Consider the following 27,436-nt stretch of genomic DNA (forward strand, 5'->3'; position numbering starts at 1 on the left):
TAGAGTGTCTTTCATGTGGTTTTGCACTGGTGAAACAGTTTACTCAAGGGTGGGGCCCTCAGGCTGTGTTCAGCATTGTGATAATGAGGTAAACTACTCATGTGCATCTGTAAGTATGCTACTGTTAAGTTAAAGCAATAACAGCAGAAGTGTTGACTGATAAGAGAAAGCAAACAGAGCATTTTATTGAATTTATTAAATGTACGCTATCTTTCAAAAGTTTTGGGGTCGGAATGATTTTTTAATGTTTTTGAAAGAAATCTCTTTTGCTCACCAAGGCTGGATTAATTTGATTAAAAATCAGTTTAAAATAACTCTTTTCTATTTAAATGTAATACATTCCTGTGATGGCAAAGTGGAATTTTCAGCAGCCGTTACTTCAATCCTCATACGATCCTTCAGAAATCATTATAATATGCTGATTTGGTGCTAAAGATACGTTTCTTATTATTATCAATGTTGAAAATAGTTGTGCTGCTTAATATTTTTTTAGAAACCGATGCATTATTTAGAATTATTTAATGAATAGAAGTTCAAAAGTGCAGCTTTTATTTGGAATCTTTTTTTTTAACAATATTAATTCTTCACTATCACTTTTGATCAATTTAAGGCATCCTTGCCAAATAAAAGTATTGATTTCTTTCAGGAAAAAATCAATCTTACTGACCCCAAACTTTTGAACTTTTGACTTTTTTGCATTTTTCAGAAAGAGCAGATTCATGTGAAAGCATGATAATTAATTAGGTATTCTCTAGAAACTCAATTTCAGGATTTTTTTTCTTTTTTCATTTCAATTAAAAAGGTATTTCATTTGATAATCCATGACATTTCTCTTCAAACTATGTTACATTCAAAATATCTTGGAGTGGAATCTTACAGAATTGCAAAGTAATGTACTTAACTTAAATAATGCTCTACACCACACAACATAACCTCACAAAATAACCACTATTTTTGTCCATAACAGAGTTGTCAAGCATGACAAAGCATAAACTTAAAGGTTTAGTTCACCCAAAAATAAAAAGTGTCCCATAATTTACTCACCCTCAAGCCATCCTAGATGTATATGACTTTCTTCTTTCAGTTTATACACAATTGGAGTTATATTAAATAATATCCTGGCCCTTCCAAGCTTTATAATGGGAGTGATTGATACCTTTTTGAAGCCAAAAACAGCACATCCATCCTACATAAAAGTAATCCATACAGCTCCACGGGGTTAATAAAGGCCTTCGGAAGCGAAGCAGTGCTTTTTTGTAAGAAAAATATGCATATTTATAACTATATAAACTATAATCACTGGCTTTCGATAACGGTCTTACACGAGTCTAATTCCGGCAGAAGAGTGACCTCTGACCTGACACATGACGTATTGATGAAGACGGAAGCATAGAGGATAGAGCAAAAAAATAATAAAATAAATAAATAAAAAATATGAATTAGAAGTCTAAAACGAGATTTTTTTTTTAAAAGAGAAATGTTATTTCAATATAAGAGAAGAGGAGCTTGAGTTTGCTGCCCAGCCCTATTAGTTTCCTACTGTACATCCTACATCATACGTCGGAGGTCACTCTTCTGCCGGAGCTCGACTTGCATATGGCAGAAGCCAGTGATTATAGTTTATAAAGTTATACACCTAGGATGGCTTGAGGGTGAGTAAATTATGGGATAACCCTTTTAGGAGTTTGTTTGCTTGTGTTTTCAGTGAAAGCTTGATAATTAATTTCAATCGAAGTGAAATTTAAGTGCAGTTAAAATGTATTGGTGATTAATTGGGACATGCACATTTTCAAAATAAAATAAAAGTTTTATTTTAAAAGTTCTGTGACTTACACACTAAACAGTTAAATCAAATAATGTTGACTAAGTTCTGTATCCTGTGACTTATAATTCATCGTTAGCGTCAGTTCTGGCAGGTCACGTCAGTCAGGCTTGCATCAGCTGACTCCCAGGTGACTCGCATCAACCTATAGGAATACGACGCCTATCACAACATTCATATATAAGCTCCTCAGTATTATCAGCAGCTATTGCATTTCTCAGGAGCAAATGACCCTCCTCCATCCCCAGCTCCTCCTCTCGTCAGTCAGAATTGGCTTATGATTCCCTTGAATCAGACTAATTCTTAAAATATGTGTACGTTAAATTATGACATTAATGATATCTGCATATGTTGGTTCTGTTCTGTTACCCTAGGGGGGGTTATTGCTGCTCTCCCTGCTCTTATCCATGCTAGGCTGCATGGATGCGCTGGGAGTTCTTGCCCAGAACAGAACCACACCGCCAGTACAAACTCTATGCATTATCAATCATATTTGACGATAGTGGTCCTGACAGAATTTTTAATTAAGTAATGGAAATACCATTATACATAATGTTTCCTGAGAATGACCCAGTTGGTGTATGGTTACACAGGAGTAAAGATGACAGTGCCAATGCAGTGGAAGGAGAAAGGTTTTCTGTTCATAAGAATGGTTCACTGGAGATCCACAACGTGATGAAAGAGGACATGGGGGAGTATTCTTGTTTTGCTCAAAATACAGAGGGCAAAGTTGTCATTGCTGCAACACTTGAAGTCAAAGGTAAGAGAAATGGTTCACTAGATTCAGTCAAAATGTATCAATTTAGTTCATCCATATAATCCAAAATGACTTTTGTTTTCACCGTCAGATCCCACCAGAATAGTTGATCCTCCACGCAATTTGCGGGTTTCAGTTGGAACCACTATCCAGTTTTCATGCCGGGCAGAGTTCGATCCTTCCTTCGGTGATGACTTTGAGATCCTCTGGAAAAAAGATGGCATGACTTTCAACGGCAGCGAGAACGCACGGTGAGATATACAACAGGATCTCATTCTTTTAGAGTAGTGAATGTCAGAGCTGCCTAATCAGTGTCTTTGCTGGTGTCTGTAGATATATCCTGGACGATGGAGTGCTTGAGATCATTAATGTGAGCTTTGGAGACCAGGGCTTCTACTTCTGTGTGGCCAGAACACCGGTCGACCAAGACATGGCGGTTGCGCAGCTTTCAGTTGTGGGTGAGTTATGCGATTTTAGTCTTTACGGTTTAGAAAAGTAAAGATAGACAGAAGGTTTGAGGGCTGAAATGGGTTCAGCGCACAACACAGGGAGGATTTGGCTACCCGCTGTGTCATGACTGGAATTATACCCTTAATAAGACAGCACCGCATAGTATTTGTACAAACGATCTAGCTGGAGACACGACCTGGCATGCTTGAAACCAGCTGGAGTCATTTCCCAGACCCACCCTTCCACTTCTCCCTATCATTTCCTTCTTTTCATCTACTGTCCCTAAAATGTCTATTAAATGGCGACAAAAACAAAAAAAGCAACAAAAGCATGTAATGAATCTGATTGAAATTGAGATTCTTAATCGATTGTCAGTCCTAAATAAAATGTGTTGTTTCCTTAGATGTTCCTGATCCACCAGAGGATGTGATCCTGTCTGAACATAATGGCAGAAGTGTGAAAGTGCAGTGGATTCCAGGAGATGACCATAACAGCTCCATTACTGGTAATATGGTCTTAACACCCATATTGCCCAGACTGTATATCACTACTTGGGATACACTGAGTATGGCTACTCATCGACTTGCCATGCAGAATATAATTAATTTGTTCAGTGTTTATCTTATGTAAATGACTCCACATATGCAAATTACATGATCATTTAAAAGTTGGGGTTTAAAAAAAAAAAAAAAAATGTTTTTGTCTCTTGTGCTTATTAAGGCTGCATATATTTATAAATATTTATAAAAATAAAGTAAAAACAGCAATACTGTGAAATATATCACTATTTAAACTAAATGTTTTATTTTAATATATTTTAGAATGTAATTTATTCCTGACAAAGCGGAATTTTCAACAGCCTTTTAGTTTTCAGTGTCACATGATCCTTCAGAAAACATTCTATATGTTGACTTGGTGCTCAAGAAACATTTTTTATTATTATTTAATATTATTATTTTTAGGATTCTTTGATGAATAGAAAGCTCAAAAGAACAGTCTTTATTTGAAATAGAAATCTTTTGTAACATTATAAATGTCTTTTAGTGTCACTTTTGATTAACGCATTCTTGCTGAATAAAAGTATTTATTACTTTCCCCAAAAAAAAAAAAAGCTATATATTCAAAGTCCCTTTAAAGACAAGTCATTTCACCTGGCGGCCATCTTTGAAACGCCTCTCAGGCATGCAAGTGCAACTCCTATCTCTTTGAATGGGGAAACATCAAATTCACCAAAACTGTTCGCCAAGCTTACGATTAAATGAAATATTTTGAATCACCAATGAAATCTGACAACAACTCTCATAAATTTTGAATCATGACACTCGAATCATGAAAAAGAAAGGCTGGACCAAGCTAATGCGCATGCGCAGTCCTAAGCACACGACTCCAAACACTGAATGTTACTATAGCAACTGGAGCTTCTAACGGCAGCTGAAGTGACACGATGACTTTACCAAGAAGCGATTGGCTCCTCTATTCAGAAGGCGGGACTTATTCCGCCATATGGCACGTTGCACTTTCTCCCATTCATAGTAATAGGAGTGCACAGTCTTTCTGTATATAAAGCTTTTGATATATCTTACTGACCCCAAACGTTTGAATGGTAGTGTGATTTTTCATTTAGGTTTGACAAAAGATTCATTGTGGTCTATGTGTTGACAGTTCTAATTTTAAACTTTGTGCAGAGTTTGTTATAGAGTTTGAGGAATGCCAGCATGAGCCAGGCGCCTGGAGGGAGATGAAGAGAGTACCGGGAAACCATCACTCCGTTTTGCTGAAACTTCACGGACATGCGGACTACCGCTTTAGAGTCTCCGCCATCAGTGAGGTTGGAAGAGGTTTGCCAAGCCAGGCCACTGAAAGATACAAAACTCCAGCATCAGGTATATATAAGCTTTCTTACTGTTTCTCCTAACCACGTCACATCCACAGATAACATTGAGGCCAACTTTATCGCCTACTGAACTTTAAAACTTGTGAGATAATTGATTTTCCCTTTCGTTTAAGCTTCAGTCTATAAAGTGCATATTTCACAGGCCATTTTTCCACTAACAATTTCACCGCCAACAAAATCCATATTTCTGCTCTTTCCAAAGCACCCGACAAGAACCCAGAAAATATCAAGATCGAAGGTCATTTGCCACATGAAATGGATATCAACTGGGAGGTACGATGCTAAACGTTCAATTCCAATAGTCTTCAAGAATATCTAAGGTTCAAAGCACTGGAAGGGCTGCACAGATAAAGAAGTGCTCTCAAATACAGAATTTCATTTAGTTCTCAGAGGGGGAGAGCAAACTAACAGTGTCAGTTGTTAGGTTCCAATTATCGATAAGCGTATTTCCCAAGATAGGAATTTTTGCATAGAAAAACACGGCTATCTCCATCGCCGTGCTGTTGGTAAAGTTACAAAGCCCTGCTGAAATGGATCTCTCTGGACAGAGGTTCCCATCAAAAGGAGTCCAGAGTGAGTTTTTGATTAAAAAGTAAAAGGTAACGGGATACATAAATTCAGATTTTCACATAAAGGTGAATCTCTTTTATGGTTTCTGGGCTATTACTTGGCTGCCTTTTCATGCTAATACACCTGTACTTTTGTAGAATTATGAGGATTTTCATTGTTAATGGTAGACTTTAATGAGTATTTGCATTTTATTCTGTCTTTTGCTGCAGGATGATTGTAAAAGAAAAGTTAACTGTTGTACCTCAGAGCTGTGTTAATAAAAGTCAATTCTTACATTGTTTGACATCATGATAAATTACTGACAATGAAACAGGTCTATCAGCAATGAACATATTCTGCGCAAGTTACCACAAAATATACCCGCATAGAAAAAAAAAGGATTATAAAATTAATGGATTATATAATTTTAACTATAAACAAATAATGTAAAAAATAAAGGTGGTGCATCCCCCACAAATGTTGTACAGACAAACAGCAGGAAAATATATATACACATATATATGCAAAAACACGCTATTTTTGTCTGTGTCCCTTAAATGGAAATGAGCTGATGCTCCCGGCCCGCTTTCCAAAAGAGGGTGGAGCTTTAACAGCTTGCGCTTCAGTTGCTCTCACAATCTCACGCAGCCAAAATGAAGATTGTCAGTAACGGTATTCATCCTTATATTTTTCTGACACTGATAGAGAGACAGAAAGAACTTACAACTTTTAGAAAGCAACTGAAAGTTTCTGAAAGGGTAGTTGATAAATTTATGCAGTTGCCGTGGAGTTGATTCAACTCATCATGTGCCGTCATGTTAATATTTTGTGCAAATCCAGCGTTTAATTGACCCTCGTTTGTGAAGCAATGTTTATGTACATTTTTTTTTAGACCCTACCAGCTGTTTGTTTTAGTCCTTAAACTGAATTTTTTTAAAGAAAAATATCTTCCTTTGCATTGAACTTTGAGCATTGTAACTTTGTATGTTGTTTATGCTCAAACAGCAACATTACACACTAACCAAAGTTAAAAAAGTGAAATCATAATCAACCACCCCTTTAATACTTTCAGTCAGCAAGGATGCATTAAACTGATCGAAAGTGACACTTAAGACATTAATGTTTCTATTTCAAATAATTGCTGCTTTTTGAACTTCAAAAATGTATCACAAAACATTCATCAAAATGTTTCCTCAAAAATATTAAGCTGCACAACTGTTTTCAGAAATGTTTGATAAGAAATGTTTATTGAGCACAAAATGAGTATAATAGAAAGATTTCTGAAGGATCATGTGACACTGAAAACTGGAATAATGGCTGCTGAAAATTCATCTTGGTTGTCACAGGAATAAATGACTTTTTAAAATGTATTAAAATAGTAAATCGTTATTTTAAAGGTGCCCTAGAATTAAAAATTGAATTTATATTGGCATAGTTAAATAACAAGAGTTCAGTACATGGAAATGACATACAGTGAGTCTCAAACTCCATTGTTTCCTCCTTCTTATGTAAGTCTCATTTTGTTTAAAAGACCTCCGAAGAACAGGCGAATCTCAACATAACACCGACTGTTACGTAACAGTCGGGATCATTAATATGTACGCCCCCAATATTTGCATATGCCAGCTCATGTTCAAGCATTAGACAAGGGCAGGACGTCTGGATGTGCACAGCTGAATCATCAGACTAGGTAAGCAAGCAATAACAATAGCGAAAAATGGCAGATGGAGCGATAATAACTGACATGATCCATGATAACATATTTTTAGTGATATTTGTAAACTGTCTTTCTAAATGTTTCGTTAGCATGTTGCTAATGTACTGTTAAATGTGGTTAAATTTACCATTGTTTCTTACTGTATTCACGGAGACAAGAGCCATCGTTATTTTCATTATTAAACACTTGCAGTCTGTATAATTCATAAACACAACTTCATTCTTTATAAATCTCTCCAACAGTGTAGCATTAGCCGTTAGCCACGGATCACAGCCTCAAATTCATTCAGAATCATGTAAACATCCAAATAAATACAATACTCACATAATCTGACGCATGCATGCAGTATTCATGACGAACACTTTGTAAAGATCCATTTTGAGGGTTATATTAGCAGTGTAAACTTTGTTTATGCACTATTTAAGGCAAGCGCGAGCTCCGTGGGCGGGGAGCGTGAGCATTTAAAGGGGCCGCAACCTGAATCGGCGCATTTCTAATTATGCCCCAAAATAGGCAGTTAAAAAAATTTATTAAAAATAATCTATGGGGTATTTTGAGCTGAAACTTCACAGACACATTCAGGGGACCCCTTAGACTTATATTACATCTTGTAAAAAAACGTTCGATGGCACCTTTAAATTGTAATAGTATTTCACAATATTACTGTTTTTTGTTTTTTTGTTTTCAAATAAATGCAGCCTTGGTGAGCATAAGAGACTTCTTTCAAAATCATTTTAAATCCTACAATTTCTCATCAGAATTCAGGTTATTTCGAAGAATATAACATAACCAAGAAAACAAAGCATGAATATACAGTTCTATTCAGGGATGTATAGCTAACTTGCCACTAACCACCTTCAGATGCTCATTATATAAACTTGGACAAATTAAAAAAGAAAAGTTCATCCTTTTTCTGTAAAAGGTGTAAAAGTTAGCCATTCTGATTGTAAATTTTGGTTACTTTGTGTGCAATTGGGTCATATAGTCAGCGAGTGAAAGTTCTATAAGCGTGCCCTCTGAGGCTGAGAAAATAAAAACAGCAAGTGTTTGAGCAACTAAATGTTATTTCCTTTGATTTACTGTTTCCCGTCAGCTAACCGAGCTCTTTTGTACTCTTGTCACAGCCATTGTCACCTATTGAACACAACGGGCCTGGTCTGGAGTACAAAGTAAGCTACAGAAGACAAGGCGCCGGAGAGGACTGGGTGGAGCACATGGTGAAGAGGCACTTGTTTGTGGTTAAAAACACCCCGACGTTCGTCCTTTACGAGATCAAAATTCAAGCCAGGAACCACGCAGGCTGGGGTCCGGACCCCAAAATAATAACGGGATACTCAGGAGAGGATTGTAAGTAGGAAACAACCTCCATTGTGTCCGAGTTGTGGAGATGAGTGTGCATTCAAATAAGCCAATACCATTGACATTTCACTCACTGTCAAAGCATTGTGCATGTTTACCTTTGAGAGCATACAAAGTAGGTGAAGAATTTGAAAGGCACATCTTATTTTTTTCCTAACCTTTTCTTTGTCTGTAAGGGTCTTGTTACATTGCAAATAAGCAATGCCTGTAAACGGAAACACCCACCCCCCACCCCCTAGCGAAAGTGCAGTACATGTGTGACGAGAATATCAACACACCTAGAGGGCAAAGAACGCTGATGAAATACCATCTTGCCTTTAAACAATATCCAAACGCAGCGCTGATACCCCGATTTGTTTTGCCTTATTGAGGATATTAAATTGCACAAGGGGGAACGATTTCCTCACTCAGAGTCTTTGTAGACTAACAAATGAAATGTTATCATGGCTATGAGCTATTTACATTTGCGACTGTAATTATTCTCTTGCCTTCAGTTTTCTTTTGGAGTTGCCCTCCCGATGTTATCTCAGGTCACTTACTACGTCTCTGTGCAATACGCTTAGTTTAGTCCCCTTTTCGCTCTCAGTCTCCCTCTTTCTTATTTCTCTCTTATCTTAGCGCATGTTTGCCAGTGTTGCGGAAGTAACTGATTTACTCCCCAAATGAAAATAAGCAAATTAATGCTAAATCGCAGTTTTGTGCATGCGGATTTCAAGCTTAGCAACCTGAAGGAATAAAAGTACGGTTCATTCTAGTGAATCAATTCGTTTGGATGGTTCACCTGACTTTATAACTCGTGATTGTGAGTTTATATCTCGCAATTCTGATTTTATAACTCGCAATAGAAAAAAAAGGCAGAAACAAGCTTCCATATTTTTTTTAATGGTTATAACAACTATATATATATATATATATATATATATATATATAACTAAACGACTCGAATGCAATACTTCACAAGTACTGTTGATGATACAGTGTGTAAAATCTTCTAATTTTTGGGTCCTAAACCTAATAGTTAATTATTTTAAAAAATATTTCTTCTATCAATGTATTTATCTACTTTTTATTAACTACCTTTTCAGGTTAATTATAGTTTAACCTTTTTAATTTATCAGTAGCTTAGCTTGGCAAGGTACACTTGTTTCCCCAACACTGGTGTTGACTGGGATTTATTCCCTCTTTCCATTAGGAAGTGTTATATATAGTGTCTGTGAGCTTGTGAATGTGGAGTGTTGTTTATATATATTACTTAGATTGTGTATGGCAAATAACTGTTGTGTAGGCAATTTGCATTGTGTTTGATAACAGAATGTAGTTACAAAGCATAAAAACAATATTACAGTCCATAACTCCACGTAAACAACTATTACCCCCACCACAGTTTTTCCCATGATTACCCACAAAATTACACCACATTTCTTGGTCCTTATTCCGTGGATATAGCTGAATCTAATTCACTGACATTATCTTGATGTAGGAACAGTGTAATTTGAAGGTAGCTATATAGAGCTATTTGTAATATTTCATTTGCATGTTATTCGTCCATAGTCCCCTCAGCAGCTCCAGAGGATGTAGCCGTGGAAATGAACAACACCATGGTGAAGGTCAGATGGGAGCATGTTCACAAGGACAAACTCAATGGACATCTGGGGGGCTACAGGGTAATTCCACACCATTGTGTCTTTTGCTTTTTAGCCATGGTTTGAAGGCTAATGACCCATTTTGTGACCTTGAAGCTCCTCTTGTTTCCCAGCAAGCTGTCACAGCTATCCACATGTATTAATCCATGTTGTTTTTTACTCATCAGCTGTACCTTCACTACCTACGGACTAATCTAACCTCATGTACTTGTAGGTAAGCTTGTGGAGGCTTCGTAGTCTGTTGGACTCAAAGAAGACACACGGTGACAAACACACATCGACATTCTCAGGCGAGAGGAACCACGCTGTAATCACCGGGCTTAGGCCTTTCTCAGAATACAGCCTCATTGTCATGGCCTTTAACAGTAGAGGAAATGGGCCTGGAAGTCATCCGGTCAGCTTCAAAACCCCTGAAGGAGGTGAGTGAGGAGAACATATGTGTGAACACTTGAGCTAAACATAATAAATTACTTCTGGGAGTGATAAATGAGATGGAAATAGTTAAAAGAAAGTCAGTCACAGAGTTTTGGAACAAACAAATGAATATCACCTCCCTGCACCATATTTGCTGAATGAAATCCAGTACTTGTTTCTTACTAACTTTAGGGTGCTGATTCCAAAAACAGTGACTGTTTTGCTCTAGCATGTCATTCACTCACAAAATATGTGATTTTTGTAGCATTTTTGCTACAATGGTGAAAAAGTCTTGTATCATCCCTTAATCACCAGAAAAACTGCCACAAATACATGATTCCTATGTTTCTCAGAGCCAAGTTACAACAATTACAACAATTCCCAGCCAATTTTCATAGGCCTATGTATTGTCTTATTTTATGCCTAATCCTGATTTCAAGGTTAAAATTATGGCAAGTGCCAGAAGAAACTGCAAAAATGACCCAGATGTTTTCTGCCACATCTGTGGTTGTTTTACTACATGCAAACAGTGACATAAAGTTATAGATTTTGTGAAAAAAAAGCTTATTTATTTTTATAAAACAGTTCCTGTCCTTGATTCTGATTGGTCAATCAACGGTTCTGTGTATCACTACACAACACCCTTAGCAACCACTCTTATCAACGTAAACATATGTTTGTTCTCATTGATATTGTTCATTGAAGCTTACTGTATTATGTAGAAGAGTATTATGAGAAAGAGATCGAGTGAGCGAGTTTGTTACCTGCATTCAGATTTAGCATTTTCCTTCAGGTCAGTCCTGTGTTCATAATAAAAAATCAGTTTAAATGTCCAATGTATTATCTTGTCCTTTTAACAGTTAAGGGGTTTTCCCGTGACTGACAGCGCTAGTCAAAGCATTTATCAGTTGCGTCTTGTTCCGTGTTCACAACAATTCAGTCTTTTCAATGTAAAAATCTTCGCTACTGACACACTCATAAAGACAGTCTTTGCTGCCATCTAATGGCGTAATAATGTAACTTCTGTTGCTGTTCACGGTCAGGGACTATTTTTTTCCGGCAGAAGGTAGGCTTTTAGTGATTTTACTTCATGAATGTTGCATTGATACATATTTTTGGCTTTAATATTTGTATTTTATAAATGAATATTGTGTGGTAACCATTTTATGAAAGCAATAAGGTACTCGAGGCTAGTGCTGTATCGTGAATAAGTCACGGCTGAAGGGGTTGCAGGCACTCCGCTTCACATCGTATTCATGATACAGCAAAGCCTCGCACCTTATTGCTTACATAAACTTGTGTTTATATAAAGTTATTTGATATTAAATAGAGAATTTGAACATATTTGTCCACTGCTTTGCAGAATAAAAGTTAACTTATACATTTTAAATACTTCTTTTTGTCAGTTTTTTTCATTGAAACAGTCAAAGAAAGTTTATTTTGATAAGTGCATTAAAGCTGATACATATAATTAAATGATGCATGATGCAAAGTTTTGATTGATATTTTTGAACTCAACTTCATTTAATTAGGTAATAGTTTTTTTTTTTTTTTTTTGCAATTCATTTTCTTTCAAGATGCAGGGCTGTGTAATTACCATATGTGTGTCAAATGTTCCTTTAAATAAATAAATATACCTGTCAAATCTTTCTTTCTTTCCTTACATTCAGTACCTGGTCAACCAGCTGCTTTCAGTGTTTCAAACATCCAGAAACACAAGGTCACCTTGACCTGGTCTTCTCCAGTTGACGCAAATGGAGTCCTAATTGGCTACATCCTCCAATATCAGCTAAGTATGTTAACATTGCATTTCCATTCTGTTCACAACCCTCACTACATCTTTCTGTTAGGGTTATGTGCAGGGGTTTGAGTAAACAGCTTTCCTCATATGCATTTCTGACGTGGCCCATGCCACAGCAGTATTACTGGTCATTATAGTGATTCTACAGTAAAACCACAAACCACTTGTCACTTAAAGGGCCAGACTACAGAATGTACATTTTTATGGCACAGAGAGCATAAAAAAGCTATTGCCCTGTATCAACATGTTCCCCATGATGCAGATGCAGATTTGGACATAGGAAAACAGCAAAGTGCTCTTTTATACTCCATGTCTCATTACATCAAGTGATGCCTACGTCTCACCACTAGGAGATATTGTTGCGCCACCTACCTTAGGGTTGGCAGTTGCATCTTATATTCAACAGACACTTCAGTATTATGACTGCGTAGGACCTCAATAAGACACAGATGTATTTGCTAAATGATTTATGGAAAATAATTACTTTGACTTCTTTGAGTTTCCTCACTCAATTTACTTATTTTTGCAAGTCCTGTTATACTGAATTGAATGCACACTAGTGAATTAAACAGCTATTTACTGCATGCCGTTAGAGTACGCTTTGGTTTTAATTAAGATTTACAGTGAATAAGACCACTGATTACATATTGTGGCGGGTTAACAGTGCACATCATATTAATAGTTAAGTGATGCACTAGGGAATATAGCATATCTCTAAATAGCAAGATGTATTTTTTTTCAGGATTCAGGATATAGATTTTAATATTCAAATTTTAATTGTAAAATTAAGCATAATTGTAGCCGACCACATAAAACAAAACCTCTCTAACAGAGGCAAGCATCATCGCAGAAGGTAAAAGCAGTCCAGCCTTTTTCAAGTTAAAATATCTAAAAATCCTTGAAACAAGAAATGAAGAGTTTGGTTCCAAAACGCAATAACTCCATTTTGATTAATCTGAGCAAAAAGGCATTTTCTTTACCAAGAAAGTGGCAAGATGAAAATCACTATTTTCTGTTTCAGACTTTCACATAGCATCTTTTGGTTATAAAAACATTAAAAATTCAAATCTACATTCTGATTTTAAAAAGTTTATTATAAAAACTTATTATTTTTTATCTCAAAATGCAATTAATGCATCAATATAAAAGTTGAAAATACACAACAAAGTAAGTTGATTCACATATATGACAGAGTCTAAACTTTGCCAATATTTATCTTATATACAGACATTTTACTAAAAATACATTCAGCTGTCGCTCCCAAAATGAATTCAACGGGCCATCTTGTTAATGTTATAAGTTATTTGTTATTACCGATTAAAGAGTATCTGGCGTCACTGCACGATTAAATAAACATTGACATGGATGACCAATTTGTTGAGTGCACTGGTATTAAAAATGGCTTCAATGTTTACAGTGCGTGGAACGGTGCGATGTGATTGGTTGAGCGGATATATTGCGTTCTGAAGAGAAGGGAGACTGGCGTTTGTTGCGTTTTGGAAAGAAAGGGAGAAAACATTACAGAATAACACGACGGATAACGCATTTTGCGCAAAATTAATAAATCACTTTTCAATACCGACAAGATACAATACTGATTTTGGCAGAAACTCAATTTTTTTGAAAATGCCGTTTATTGCGTTTTGGAACCAAACTCTTCAAATTTACTTGAAAAGAGAATTTGCATAGGATATTATGACTTGTTTGCATAGATTGTATCTTGAATATAAGTGTATTTTGTCTTAATGCACTAGCAGATTTTTTTTTTCACTTGCTTAACTATAAAATAAAAATTAAAAAACAATCTTGTTTTGATATTTTAATTGGAGAATTCAACAGAAAACTTGTGAAGAAACATTCATACTTTAGTTTAGGGTCCAATTCTCACTATTAACTAACTATTAACTATGACTTTTGCCTCAATAAACTCCTAATTACTGCTTATTAATAGTAAGCAAGGTAGTTGTTAAGTTTAGGTATTGGATAGGAATTGGGTAGAATTAGCGATGTAGAATATGGTCATTGGTCATGTAGAATAAGGCATTAATATATGCTTTATAAATACTAATAAACAGCCAATATCCTAGTAATCTGCATGATAATAAGCAACAGTCAATAGTGAGAATTTGATTCTAAACTAGTGTTACCACTTAGGTTTTTTTTTGGGGGGGGGGGGGGGGGTTTGCAGTGTATGCCTACTTTTCAGCAAATCAGTTAGACTACTGGGTGAATGACTACTGCTAATTAATATTCACGAGCAAAGCGTATACATTTTATATTGTGTTATCCCCCACTTTTCAGATTGTGCTACTATAGGAAAAATGTTTTTAAAATTAGTTCCCCTTAATTTAGTCTTTTTTTTTTTTTTTTTTTCAAAAAATAGATCTGCCCCTGTTATTTTGTCAGCCAAACCCTTTTAACCTAAAATACTTACTCCCCAAGTTAATTTTTCATTAATTTAAAGGGATAGTTCACTCAAAAATGAAAATTTGTCATCATTTACTCACCCTTATGTTGTTCCAAACCTGTATGAGTTTCTTTCTTCCCATGAAATAAAAAGAAGATATTTTGAAGAATGCTGGTAAGACAGTTGACGGCAGCCATTGACTTCCATAGTAGGAAGAAAAAAATACTATAGAAGTCAATGGCTACTGTCAACTGTCTAGTGACAGAATTTTCATTTTTGGGTGAACTATCCCTTTAACAACACATTCACATGTTCACAGTTTTCTTACGTTAATTAACATTCTCACGACATACAGGTGACCAAAAAGATTTTTTTTCGGTATTTTTATCTCAATTCAAAACTCTGTACGTGCAACACTGTACCTAAGATCTAAGATTGTCTACACTAGGGTTTCCCAAATCATGGCACGTAGATAGTGCAGACCTCATGGGAAAAACTTTTATGACCCGGTATACCATCCTGACACCCTTTTTCACACTGACCCTACGCTGTTCTACATGCATCGTATCACAGTATAACACCAGGCAGGGCACGCACACCGTTCAACACGTAACCAGATCCCAGCAGGAGTGATGACGAAGCTGATTATGATGCGCACAGTCTGGGAGGCCTCGTCAGCTAATTGTGTTTGATGCTGCGGCTGATCATTGAGGCCAAGTGTCAGGTTGCGTATTAAAAGAAGCAACATTTTCATCAGGAGAGCTTGCTACAACCATTGTGTTCTCTTTGAAGTGGGCTCATTGAAGTCCCCTTGAAGAAAGTGGTGTGTAAAATGCTAGCGAGAGAGCACACAGCTGTACCCATCGAATGGAAAATAGCAACTGGGATTAAAGAGCCACTGCACAGATGGCTCGCAGCCAGATCCAACTATGCTGAAATCACACATTGTGAAAATTTGCACATTGTGAATTACAGAACTAGTGTTTTTTTATTATTTATTTTTATTTGACAGAGAATTATTTGGAAGACATGGAGAATCAGAACATGTTGCAGGGCAGACTCAAACCTGTTTGTTGCATAAGCATAATAGCTTCATATCACATGCACAGGAAATTATGTTTTAATCTGTAGTACTTAATTTGATTCTCAAGTCCTGTCTTGACTGATGGCTACTTTCAAACGCACACATTGGTATGTGTGTGCATGATCTGTGAATAACGCTCGTCCCTTGCTGTGATGCATGTGCGTGAAAGGTCAAATGCAGTTCTTGCCGAGGTTATTAATGCATAGACAATTGGTTTGTCATGAGTGAATGCAAAAAAAATTAAAAATAAATAAATAATAAAAAATCTGGTTTGTGTCCAAATTTGCATCTAATATATAAAATCATACAACAATACTGCCAAGAAAAATCTCTTAATTTAATTCTTTGTTCCCTATTTCTGACTGTTCATCAATAATTGCTTGAAAAAATATTACATTTTTATAGTTATTTAACTTTAAAGGCCCACTGAAGTGTTTATCCAATGTGTTGATGTAATTTCCACTGAAACAGGAAGACAGGGTGGGACATATCGAATATCTCCTCCCCTTTTTTATAATAGCCAATAGCATTTTGTTTATATCGCAGCTCGTCCAGAGCCGTTGAGCTCGGTAATGTCGCAGTTTTCTCCTCCTAATCTCCTCCATATCGCTTCAAAATATATATTCTGTGCAGAATTAAAATGGGTCAGATGAGTTTTCTGGTATGCGGCAATGATTCTGATTGGTCAATAGCTGTGTTTTATTCACGATAAAACATGGCTATGACCGTTTCACCCAACGGTTCTGTGTATCACTACACAACACCCTTAGCAACCACTCTTAGCAACGTAAACTGTTTGTTCTCAATTTATATTGTTCCTTTGAAGCTTACTGTATTATGTACAGTAGAAGAGTATTGTGAAAAAGAGATTGATTGAACGAGTTTATTACCTGCATTCTTTAACAGTTAAGGGGTTTTCCTGTGACTGATAGTGCTAGTCAAAGCATTTGTCAGTCGCGTCTTGTTCCGTATTCACAACAATTCAGTTCATTCACAACATTCACCATGTAGAAAATAGTAAATGTGTGAACAAGTGACCAATTTTAGCCGCAGCTTCAGCGTCTATTTATAATGTAGGGGGCAGGACGTTTCTAGAGAGCATTTGATTGGACAGAAAATGTGATGAGAAACTGAAGTAGGGCTGCACGATATATCGCATGAGATTGTCACGCGCATTTCGTCAGTAAAGCCGGTTCCCTGATTACCGCTAAATCGCCATCACCTGCTTTCAAATGGAGCGGCATTTAATAGACAGAGCCGTAGATCACTGACAAGCCACGCAATATCGCGTTCATATCGCAGATAAATCGCCTTCGATAATGAATGCGATATTGCGTGGCTTTTCAGTGATCTACGGTTCTGTCTATTAAATGCCGCTCCATTTGAAAGCAGATGATGGCGATTTAGCGGTAATCAGGGAACCGGCTTTACTGACGAAATGCGCGTGACAAACTGCAGCCCTAAACTGAAGTGCCGACTGATGTCATAAAAATTATTGATCCATATTGGCGGAAGTGAGAGAATGTAAGTTTTGAATGCTTATATCTTCTAAATGCAAATTTTGTCATTGTTTTGGAGCACACTAGCTTATAGATAACAGTAAGGCTAACATATTCATACTAAAAGCCAAAAAAAATCAATTTTGATTTCATGGGGACTTTAATAATAAAAGGAGTGTTAGTTGCGGTTGAATTTAGACATAAGACAATATTCAAATATTCAATACAACTAAATAAATGTTTAAATACTTATTTATATACAGTACAGTATTGTGCATTAAAAAATAATAAAAATATGACATCCGATAACACGTCCAAACAACATACAGTAAGTGGCATTGTGATACTTTTGTATTGTACCACAAGTCATAGTATTGTGACAACCCTGTTGTCATCCACTACTGAAATTTGGGTATTGTGACAATCCTAGTGAAGACTGTCAGTCTGTGTCAGTAGAAAAAAAATGAATTTGACCTCTGGCTGACTAAACACATCTGACATTTCAATGACATAGCCTTCCTGCTACCCGTCCAGCTGAGCGACCAACCATAACACATGATGAACACATGTCGCTTTGCTGCACATCTTTCTTTCTGGTTTATAATCTGTGTGATATTTCTAATATGTGGAACTATATTAATAGTTTAGAAATGCACTGATGATACGCTGTTTCCTTTTCCTGTTTAGTAAATGACACGGAGGAACTAGGTCCTCCGATGACCGTCAACATCTCTGCTGACAGCAATAAGCTGCAACTCCAGGACCTGGAAGCACTGAGCAAATACAAGTTTTACCTACGGTGTTGCACGCGGGTGGGCTGCGGACCAGCTGCCAGCGAGGAGCGCACCACTGTCCCTGAAGCAAGTGAGTACGGGGCAGCAGCTGCTCAGGGGTGGGGTCCTCTCCGGGGAGTCAGCCTGTGGCATTCCAAAGGACAGGGAATCTGGCTCTCTGACATGGATGACCAAGTTGCTGTTGTTATGGGCATCGACCCGGCGAATGCAGGGGACATTATTTCGACCTCCCATCTCACCAAGCTTTTCATATGCCCATCTAAGCATTTCTTTATAGCTAAACAATATCATAACTGTGTGCGACTGGGCTGCATTCATCACTGTCTTGGAAGACCAAGCACTTATTGATTTGAGGGTAAAAGCTTGCCTGCGAAAGGAAGAAGAAATAATATTTTGCCTTTGGGAATGGAAATGTTGGATTGTTATTATTACAGACGAAGAAATAAGTTGGTAATCAACATAAAAATATATATATTAAATGGAAAAACCACACAACTGTGAATTTACAGCACATTTATCATGATTAATGGTTCAATGCAACATACTTATCATCGGCAGTTAGCAGATTGTTGATAAAGTGCTGTTTATTTCCATTTCACTGAGGGTTCATATAGGAAGTTGTATTTACGGAAGAAATATGATCGAGATGAAAATCCCAAGGCATAATACCAATATTCGGCAGAGTAATTGAAAACAGTCAAGAAAACAAATGACTGCTCTGATGTGAGGAGAGATATCTTTATGTGTCAATGGGAAACAACCGCCTACAGTAGACGTAAACATGATCAGCATACATCAAGAAAATACAGTTAGTGAAAAATCGGTTTAATTTAACCACAACTGCGTGAATGAGGATAATAATGTTTTATTTTAAAAGTATTTCCATGTATTTCTGGACATGTTTCCATGGCAATATCATGTTTTTGAAACAAACGCACTGCCGTCTGAGGTGCCAGTCAGGAGGGATAAGTCCAAATGTATATGAGAAATATGACTGCACACTCAACTTGCAAACAGTTTATTCACCAACGTTTCGGCAAAAAGCCTTTGTCAAGGTGTAATTTCACTCAGAATAGAGAGAGCATAAGTAGACATCAACAGGTGCATACAATTAATCCCAGTTAAATCTACAATCAAACAATTAAAGGGATAGTTCACCCAAAAATGAAAATTCTGTCAGTAATTACTCACCCTCATGTTGATACAACCATGTAAGTCTTTCTTTCATCTTCGGATCACAAATTAATATTTTTGTGATTAAATATGAGCGGTGGAATACTCCTCCATTGGCTTTAAGGGGGCCCAAACTTGTCCGTCCAGAAAGTCAGTGAAGAAAATGTTTAAATAGTCCATGCCACTACAGTGGCTCAACCGTACGTTTCTCAAGCGACGACAATACTTTTCGTGCGAAAAAAACAAACAAAAGAACAACTTTATTCAACTATTCATTTTCTCTCTTGTAGGCCTCTGACGTTAGTTCACGAGAGCTCCATGACGCATGCGCGAGAACTAAACTGACGACGGTCTTCTTCTACTACTACTTGTTACTGGCTGCTCACTCCTTAGGAGTATTACCGCCACCTAGTGTTCAAGATGAAATGCTGGCATAGCCGGAAGCGCTAAACTTTGTTTACAAGCAGGTGAACGCGCGCGCTGTATGTAAGCTATTGAATTCGACATTGATCGTGCTTTTGGTCTCGCTCTAAGTAATTGTTTACAATGGTTAGAAAGTGTGCATTTCCTGGATGTCCGAATCGTGAAAAACTAACGAGTAAACGTAAAGGTGCCTTAACATTGCCACAAAATGAACGGCTTACCTTTCACCGTTTCCCATCAAATGATCGTGAGCGACTGAATCTATGGCTGCTGGCTGTTCAACGGGATGTTAATTTACCGATTAATTTCGTCAAGCACATGAAGTTGTGCAGTGAACATTTCTCTCCAGACGACTTCAAATCAGTTCAACAAAAAAGATTACTGAAATCAACAGCTGTGCCCAACTTGTTTATACAGACCAACAAGGTAAGTAGAAGCAGTATGTGGTAATTGTTAAAGTCATGATACATATGTTATGATATGTTCACCTGCTTGTAAACAAAGTTTAGCGCTTCCGGCTATGCCAGCACTTCATCTTGAACACTAGGTGGCGGTAATACTCCTAAGGAGTGAGCAGCCAGTAACAAGTAGTAGTAGAAGAAGAAGTAGTCAGTTTAGTTCTCGCGCATGCGTCATGGAGCTCTCGTGAACTAACGTCAGAGGCCTACAAGAGAGAAAATGAATAGTTGAATAAAGTCGTTCTTTTGTTTGTTTTTTTCGCACGAAAAGTATTATCGTCGCTTGAGAAACGTACGGTTGAGCCACTGTAGTGGCATGGACTATTTAAACATTTTCTTCACTGACTTTCTGGACGGACAAGTTTGGGCCCCCTTAAAGCCAATGGAGGAGTATTCCACCGCTCATATTTAATCACAAAAATATTAATTTGTGATCCGAAGATGAAAGAAAGACTTACATGGTTGTATCAACATGAGGGTGAGTAATTACTGACAGAATTTTCATTTTTGGGTGAACTATCCCTTTAATATTCTAAAAAACTGTCAAATATACATGACAAGAATAAATACACGTCAGTATCAATAGAAACATCACCAACATTAAAAAGTAGAAGAAACAGCTGAGATCAAATTCAACATTCAGACCGTAAGGAGTAAGAGTTCTTAATTTATATATCCAATAGGCTTCACGTTTGAGTAAAATGCGATCAAGATCGCCACCTCTCGTCGGTAGAGACACTCGCTCGATACCTATATAACATAAAGAGGCAACGGGATGGTTAGATTCAACAAAATGTGCAGCCAGTGGATAATTCATGTTGCTACAACGAATTGTGCTACGATGTTCAGCAATGCGCATTTTCAACTCACGAGCTGTTTTGCCAACATATGATTTCCTACATGGGCATGTTATAAGATAAATAACCGATTTAGTTTTACAGCTTATTATTCCTTTAATAGGGATTGACTCTCAATTTTTGTCTCTGCTGCTTGAATTTGCTCAGCAGTATATCCTCTACAGTGAAACAAATCTTTTAAAACGTTAAATTCCTATTAAAATCATCTGGTTTGCTGCAAATTCTCTTTATCTGACACATTTGACTATATGGTAAGCTGTTCTTCAGAGGTAAAGAATGATAAGAATCAGCTCTCAGAAAAGTATTGCGAGCTGTAGGTTTTCTGAAAAGTTCTGTATAGAGGTAGTTACCTTCTTTGATTATCCACAAAATCCAGAAAACTAATTTTATTTAGGTCAAACTCCATTGTAAATGTCAAAAAGTCGGAGCAAGCATTTAAATATTGAAAAAAGGAATGCAGTTGTGTAACATCACCTTTAAAGAGATAAAAACAATCACCAAGATATCTCTTCCAAATCAATATATTAGTAGAAGACAAATTTTTCTTCAAAAACAGCCATTTGCAAAGGAGGGTGCAAATGTGCTACCCATGGCCACACCTCTTTTTTGGATAAAGAAGTCATTCTGAAATATAAAATAGTTGTAGGAAAGTACAATTTCAGATAGTGTCTTAATGCATTCATTCGAGGGTATCAGATCGTCGCGTTCAGATAAAAAATGAATCATAGCCTCAATACCTTCTTTATGTGGAATACATGTGTATAAAGATTGAACATCAAAAGAGATCAATAATATGTCCTCAGGTACCGGATTTATAGAGTCAATGAAAGACAACATAGGCATAGTATCCTTCAAAAAAGAAGGCATTTTTTCACAGAATGGTCTTAAAAAGAAATCCACAAATGTAGAAATAGAGGACGTTAATGAACCAATTACTGATACTATTGGACGTCCTGGGGGAAATTCTGAACATTTGTGGATTTTTAGGTAGGGTATAGAATGTAGAGATAATAGGATTTTTTTTATTTGAAGGAATTCAAATTCTCTTTTATTAATCTCGCCCGATTGTAACATCAAATCAAGAGCAGCATAAATGTGTTTTTTAAAAATCTGAGTCGGATCTTCTGGGAGTTTTTTATGAAAATCCAAATCTGAGAGTTGTCTTTCACATTCTCTTACATAATCATTACCATTCTGAATCACCTATCATGTTTTTGGCCATGAAACATGGTGAAACCATTGTATTCTTTAAAGTACTTTGGTTTCTATGCTATTCCATACCATGGTATTTCCATCTGGTACCATCACTGCGACATCGCCATACAAATAAGACCCTTTTATAATACTTTCATATTTCTGGTGTGACATTTAAAAGTATGACATCATATTTTTAAATACTTTTCCTTGTTTCTTGCTATTGCATTCTCGCTTTAATGCTTCGGTAACAGGCACTGCTGTCTTATAAACAAGCTGTCTTATGAACTAAAGTTGCTGTGATCTTAGTGTCTTTCTGTCGTCGTTGCAATATGTCTTTTTCACTGCTTTATTGCTTTTGTTTTGCCAGCTTCAACAGATGCGGCCTCTTTCAACATCAGTATGAAGTATTCTGTTTTCTTTAGCTCTAGAAATAGCTAGCACACTAGACTAGAGGATAAATTTGTAGCTGTACTGTAGGACACTATCTTGAAAATGCATGTGCTATAATAATCATTTCATTTTCATGTGTTTTTTTCCCTCTGTCCTTGTGTAAGCCTTCTATAGATGGTTGCTAAATTAGATAAATCTCACTATTAACCTGTCATCTGCTCTATGTTGGTAGATGAAACTAATTGATTTATTCCATTTAATCCAGTTCAATCCAATCAAAATATTTCTTGCATAATGCTATGTCTCAGCTAACACAGACCATTTTTATTTCGCATTTAGCATCTTCCTATTTAGTACATCACGGGCCTAACTCTTTCGTAGTCATATCACATCGGTTCAAACCGTTTAAAATACTGTCTTTTTTTCCAGGAAAATCTGGCTCACGATTTCCTTCAAGAAAAACCACTGTTTCCCCTGTGGCTAATGCTACTCTTTCTTCTATAGGTACTAAACCACACAACAGCAAGTCTGAAAGAACAAATAAGGAACAAATTGGGCTTTTTTATGCCAATAGTTTCTGCAAATATTCAGATTTGTAATAATGGAAACACATTTGTTCAAAGGTTTGGGATCAGAAAGATTTTGTAATGTTTTTGAAAGAAGCCACATACAGTTTGCTCACCAAGGCTGAATTTATTTGATCAAAAATACAGTAAAAACAGTAATATTGTGAAATATTATTAAAATTAATTATTATTATTGCCTTTTTATGCGTTTTGGCCATTCATTTACGCAGCAACAGCATTTTGGGGGCCTGAAAATGCAAACTTTTCACAGTGCAAGTTTTTGAAATCGATATTTTTATCATGTAAACTACAAAAACACAAATTTGTGAAAACAGTGACATCATGCACATGCATATTATGTGCGTAGTCTCGCATAGCCAGACCTTCAGACTGACGCAGAAGGTCTGGACCAGGGGTCTCCAGACTCGGTCCTGGAGGGCCACTGTCTTGCAGAGTTTAGCTCCAACCCCAATTTAACACACCTGAACCAGCTAATCAAGGTCTAATAAGGCATATTAGAAACTTCCAGGCAGGTGTGTTGAGGCAAGTTGGAGCTAAACTCTTCAGGAGTTTGGAGACCACTGGTCTGGACTGTATCACATCTTTCATTGGCCAAGGACCACCCGAGAGGACATTTGACTGACGTGTAACACAACCAATCACAGATTGTTTTGTTCCGCGTCATGTTTAGGGGTGTGAAAATGTAAAGTCGATGTCCCTACAATAACAGACCAGCGTGCATCTAATTATTCATTCAAGAATGTTGTGCAGGTTTACTGCAACCAAGCGTGCCGCACAAGTCCTGAAAAGTGAAGCCAAAGCATCTCAATCGCCCCCAGGTGGTTGGTCCCAGTATAGGTCATAAACCCCGCCCTCTCCATGTAATTTAATGGGACGTGAGACAAATTAAACAATTAAATTACACTTCAAATAATTAGTTTCTGTCATTTTATGTAGTTTTTATCACGCTGATGTAAGTTTAAGTGGTCATTTTTTTAAATACGTTTGGTTTTAGTTATTTGATGCTATAAAAACAGGGATGTGACACCATAATTGACAGCTGTGATTGACAGCTTCTCTGAGCAAAGTAGTCAATGAGGCACCAACTGACTTTTTTGGGGATTTTCGGGAGGAGACTGGAGCTTTAACTTCAATTTCTACATTTCCATTACTGTTTATTCCACATTGACATAGTAAGTTTTTCTGCAGTAAACTGTACTAAATAATTCCGTGCGAGTGTGATTGGGGCTTTGATAGACTCCACTTCATGCTCACTACTGCTCAGAATCGGGTCCCGAGTTCACTACTGCGCAGACTCAGGTCCCAAATCAGCACAAGATGTCAGCGCCATATTGGGATGATATGAAACATTTCTTGAGATAAATGTTGGAAAACAGTTTTTTTTAGTGTTCCTTGATGAATAGAAAGTTCACAAGAACAGCATTTATTTGAAATAGATTTTTGTAACACTGCAAAAATCATTACTGTCTCTTTTGGTCAATTTAATGCATGCTTGCTGAATAATTGTATTTTGTTCAAAAAAAAAAAAAAATCTTACTGATCCCCAACAATAGTGTACTGTATAGTGTATATAGTCACCAACAATTGTGTACTGTATGCTGTATATAGCCAAAGTGTTGAGATTTGATTTATTGGGGCTTATCGGGGGACAGAGGAACAGTGCTGATGTTGCACAGAAGTGGCTGCTAAGTGGATAAGAGGAAACCGTTTAAATTCAGCGCCTACTTTTCCCCACAAAAGTGGTTTTCGGTACCAGCCTCTCAGGACACGTGTGGCGCGAGCTTTCCTCCCTCCCGCTGTGGCAGCAGATGTGGACTGACAAACCTCCAACTAGCTCGCTCAATATTTATGGCACCATTTCCGTGTCAAGCAAAGGTGTCACACCGCACCGATGATTAACGCAATTTCTACAATAACAGGGTGGATGGAAACGCATCACGATTAGGGGATGTCATTTGAGCATGCGGCAGGGTAGGTACGGTCCTTCGGTGCAGATGAATTCCTGAAAAGAGCCTTAGAATAAATGTGTTCCATTTGCATGTTTTGCCCAAAGGGAGAGGTGTTGGGTGATTGAGATGTGTGGTAATGAGTTTTGACAGCAGACAACAGTCTGCCTAATTGCTACACCTGAAGGTGATGAAAACACAAGTTATCTGTGATTGATATAGCTCCGGTGGCAAGCCGTGTAGGTAGCAATTGTCCAAGTTGAATACTTTTGGCTTCCTGAATAGAAACGGTTCAGGTCTTTCTGCGGCTCTCGGAACTCAGTGACTGCGTAATTATTACTCAGCGACACTGTCTAGAATTATCTCTTATTATTTCATCTTATTTCGCCCAGTGTAACGAGCACATCATTATTTCAGCTCGTTAATTAGTCATTTAATTACAGAAGACTCGCAGCTATGTTTCTGATGGAAATTAAACTGCATTCCATTCCACCATCTGAAGATCCGCCATTTGTTTGTGACATCCCATCATGCTAATTTTCTTCATGCCATGTCCTATCCAGCCTCGAATCTCGGGTTTCCAGCAACAAGTAATTAGTCTGACCACAGTGAAAGTTAAAATGCCCTGCAACATAAAATCCCAGCCAATAAAAACACTTTTAATGTTTAATGCTACATTCACATGACAAAATTACAGTTACACTGTAAACCCTGATGCTCAAAATAATTAATTGTTTTGAGTAGAGCCAACTCAAATTAAACAAACTAGTTCAATCAAAGTAACTTCTACGAGTATTTAGAACTTTCTTTTTGTTTTGTGTTCACAAAACTGACACATTTTAAGTAATCTGAATTGTTTCATTGTTTTGAGTTTTATGAACTTGTTTCTTTTCATTTAGACAAACTTAAATTTTATCAAAGCATTGAGTCACCAATCAGCAATCTAGCATTTAATGAATTAGCTAGTTAAAGCTAGCCAATTTTCCACTACAAAAAAAGGATTAAATTGGGATTACATGATAATTTATAAGTATGATCAATTTTGATTACATAAGTTAAGTATATGAATTAGTTTACTCAAATATTTCAAGTTAAGAGCAATTAAAATGTATGAGTACAAAATAAATATCTGCATGTTCTGCTTACTTAAACTTTAAATTCTTTTTTTCTTTTTTCTTTTTGAGTTTTTCCAACTTATTCAGGTTTACAGTGTACAGTATGTTTGTCAAACTGGTAATTACTTTATTTTTGTATAAACACTAACTTTTCTTACTTCACTGGTGATGTCATTCACTGCTAAAATGAATGTATTTAAAAGGTTGTGAAAAAACTTACAAACATACAAAAAAACAGCTTTAATTATTTGTATCCTTATAGTATCACGTCTGGTTAGGACAATGTTACTGTGATACTCTTTCCATTAGCAGTTCATTGCGACTTGACAGTGCATCACAAATTGAAAATAATGGCAATGCTAATAAGCAGCGTTTCATTAAAGTAATATCTGGCAACGTTCATACTGTATATTACAGTGAATATTAAGAAAATAAAGAAGGCAATCTTTCTCCTCCAAGTCTAACTGTATCTAACAAGCAACCCTTCCTTGTGTCATTTACAGTACTAACCCACTGTGTCATTTCTCTCTTCTCTCAGCTGTTTTGAATATTAGCACCTCAGTTAGTCACAACTTTGCAAATATCAGCTGGATTCCAGGCACAGAGCAGACGGAGTCAGAGTTATATGTTGCCTTTATGAACAACCGTAAGCATTTCTTACTGTTCTTCATTCTAGTTCTTGTTAATTATACCTCAAAGTTCAGTAGTATTTCTCGCACTTGTCTAAATTCTCCATTTAACAGTATTTGTTCAGTCAAAAATAAGTTCCTTAGTGATTTGTGTAGCCTTTAGCGTATTATCATAGATTTATGAAGTCGATGTATGGATTCAATTTTATATTCATATTTGCAACTGAATATATATGTAAAATATATTATAATTATTAGGGCTGTCAATTTTTTTTTTTTTTTTTTAATGAATAAATTACATGATTTTGATTAAATTTACATATACCTGTAGGTTAAATTTTCAGTTGCACTTTTTAAAGAATTACTTGTACCCAAATGAACGTGTTAATTTAGAAGCCCTAATAATTGTTTACTGTTTTGCCTGTATATAGGCAGTAGAGATTTGTAGCATACTAACACCACTTCACCCAC

General features: G+C 36.6%; 1 protein-coding gene across 11 annotated transcripts in view; it reads left to right on the forward strand.

Annotated features, from left to right (window-relative positions):
* Positions 1 to 27,436, forward strand: part of chl1b (cell adhesion molecule L1-like b) — a 113,769-nt gene that overhangs the window by 78,617 nt on the left and 7,716 nt on the right. For 6 of the 11 annotated variants that reach the window (XM_048198872.1, XM_048198879.1, XM_048198874.1 and 3 more), the window contains 14 exons: positions 2,416 to 2,582; positions 2,671 to 2,830; positions 2,913 to 3,037; positions 3,433 to 3,534; positions 4,715 to 4,912; positions 5,126 to 5,196; positions 8,314 to 8,536; positions 10,100 to 10,212; positions 10,406 to 10,610; positions 12,276 to 12,398; positions 18,084 to 18,260; positions 22,666 to 22,695; positions 23,118 to 23,192; positions 26,875 to 26,982. In XM_048198872.1, the coding sequence (XP_048054829.1) occupies positions 2,416 to 2,582; positions 2,671 to 2,830; positions 2,913 to 3,037; positions 3,433 to 3,534; positions 4,715 to 4,912; positions 5,126 to 5,196; positions 8,314 to 8,536; positions 10,100 to 10,212; positions 10,406 to 10,610; positions 12,276 to 12,398; positions 18,084 to 18,260; positions 22,666 to 22,695; positions 23,118 to 23,192; positions 26,875 to 26,982 (1,877 nt within the window). The remainder of the gene's footprint in view (positions 1 to 2,415; positions 2,583 to 2,670; positions 2,831 to 2,912; positions 3,038 to 3,432; positions 3,535 to 4,714; positions 4,913 to 5,125; positions 5,197 to 8,313; positions 8,537 to 10,099; positions 10,213 to 10,405; positions 10,611 to 12,275; positions 12,399 to 18,083; positions 18,261 to 22,665; positions 22,696 to 23,117; positions 23,193 to 26,874; positions 26,983 to 27,436) is intronic. The other 5 variants (XM_048198880.1, XM_048198882.1, XM_048198877.1 and 2 more) reach the window with 4 other exon arrangements.

This window comes from Megalobrama amblycephala, linkage group LG8, assembly GCF_018812025.1.
Source record: "Megalobrama amblycephala isolate DHTTF-2021 linkage group LG8, ASM1881202v1, whole genome shotgun sequence".
Lineage (NCBI taxonomy): Eukaryota > Metazoa > Chordata > Actinopteri > Cypriniformes > Xenocyprididae > Megalobrama > Megalobrama amblycephala.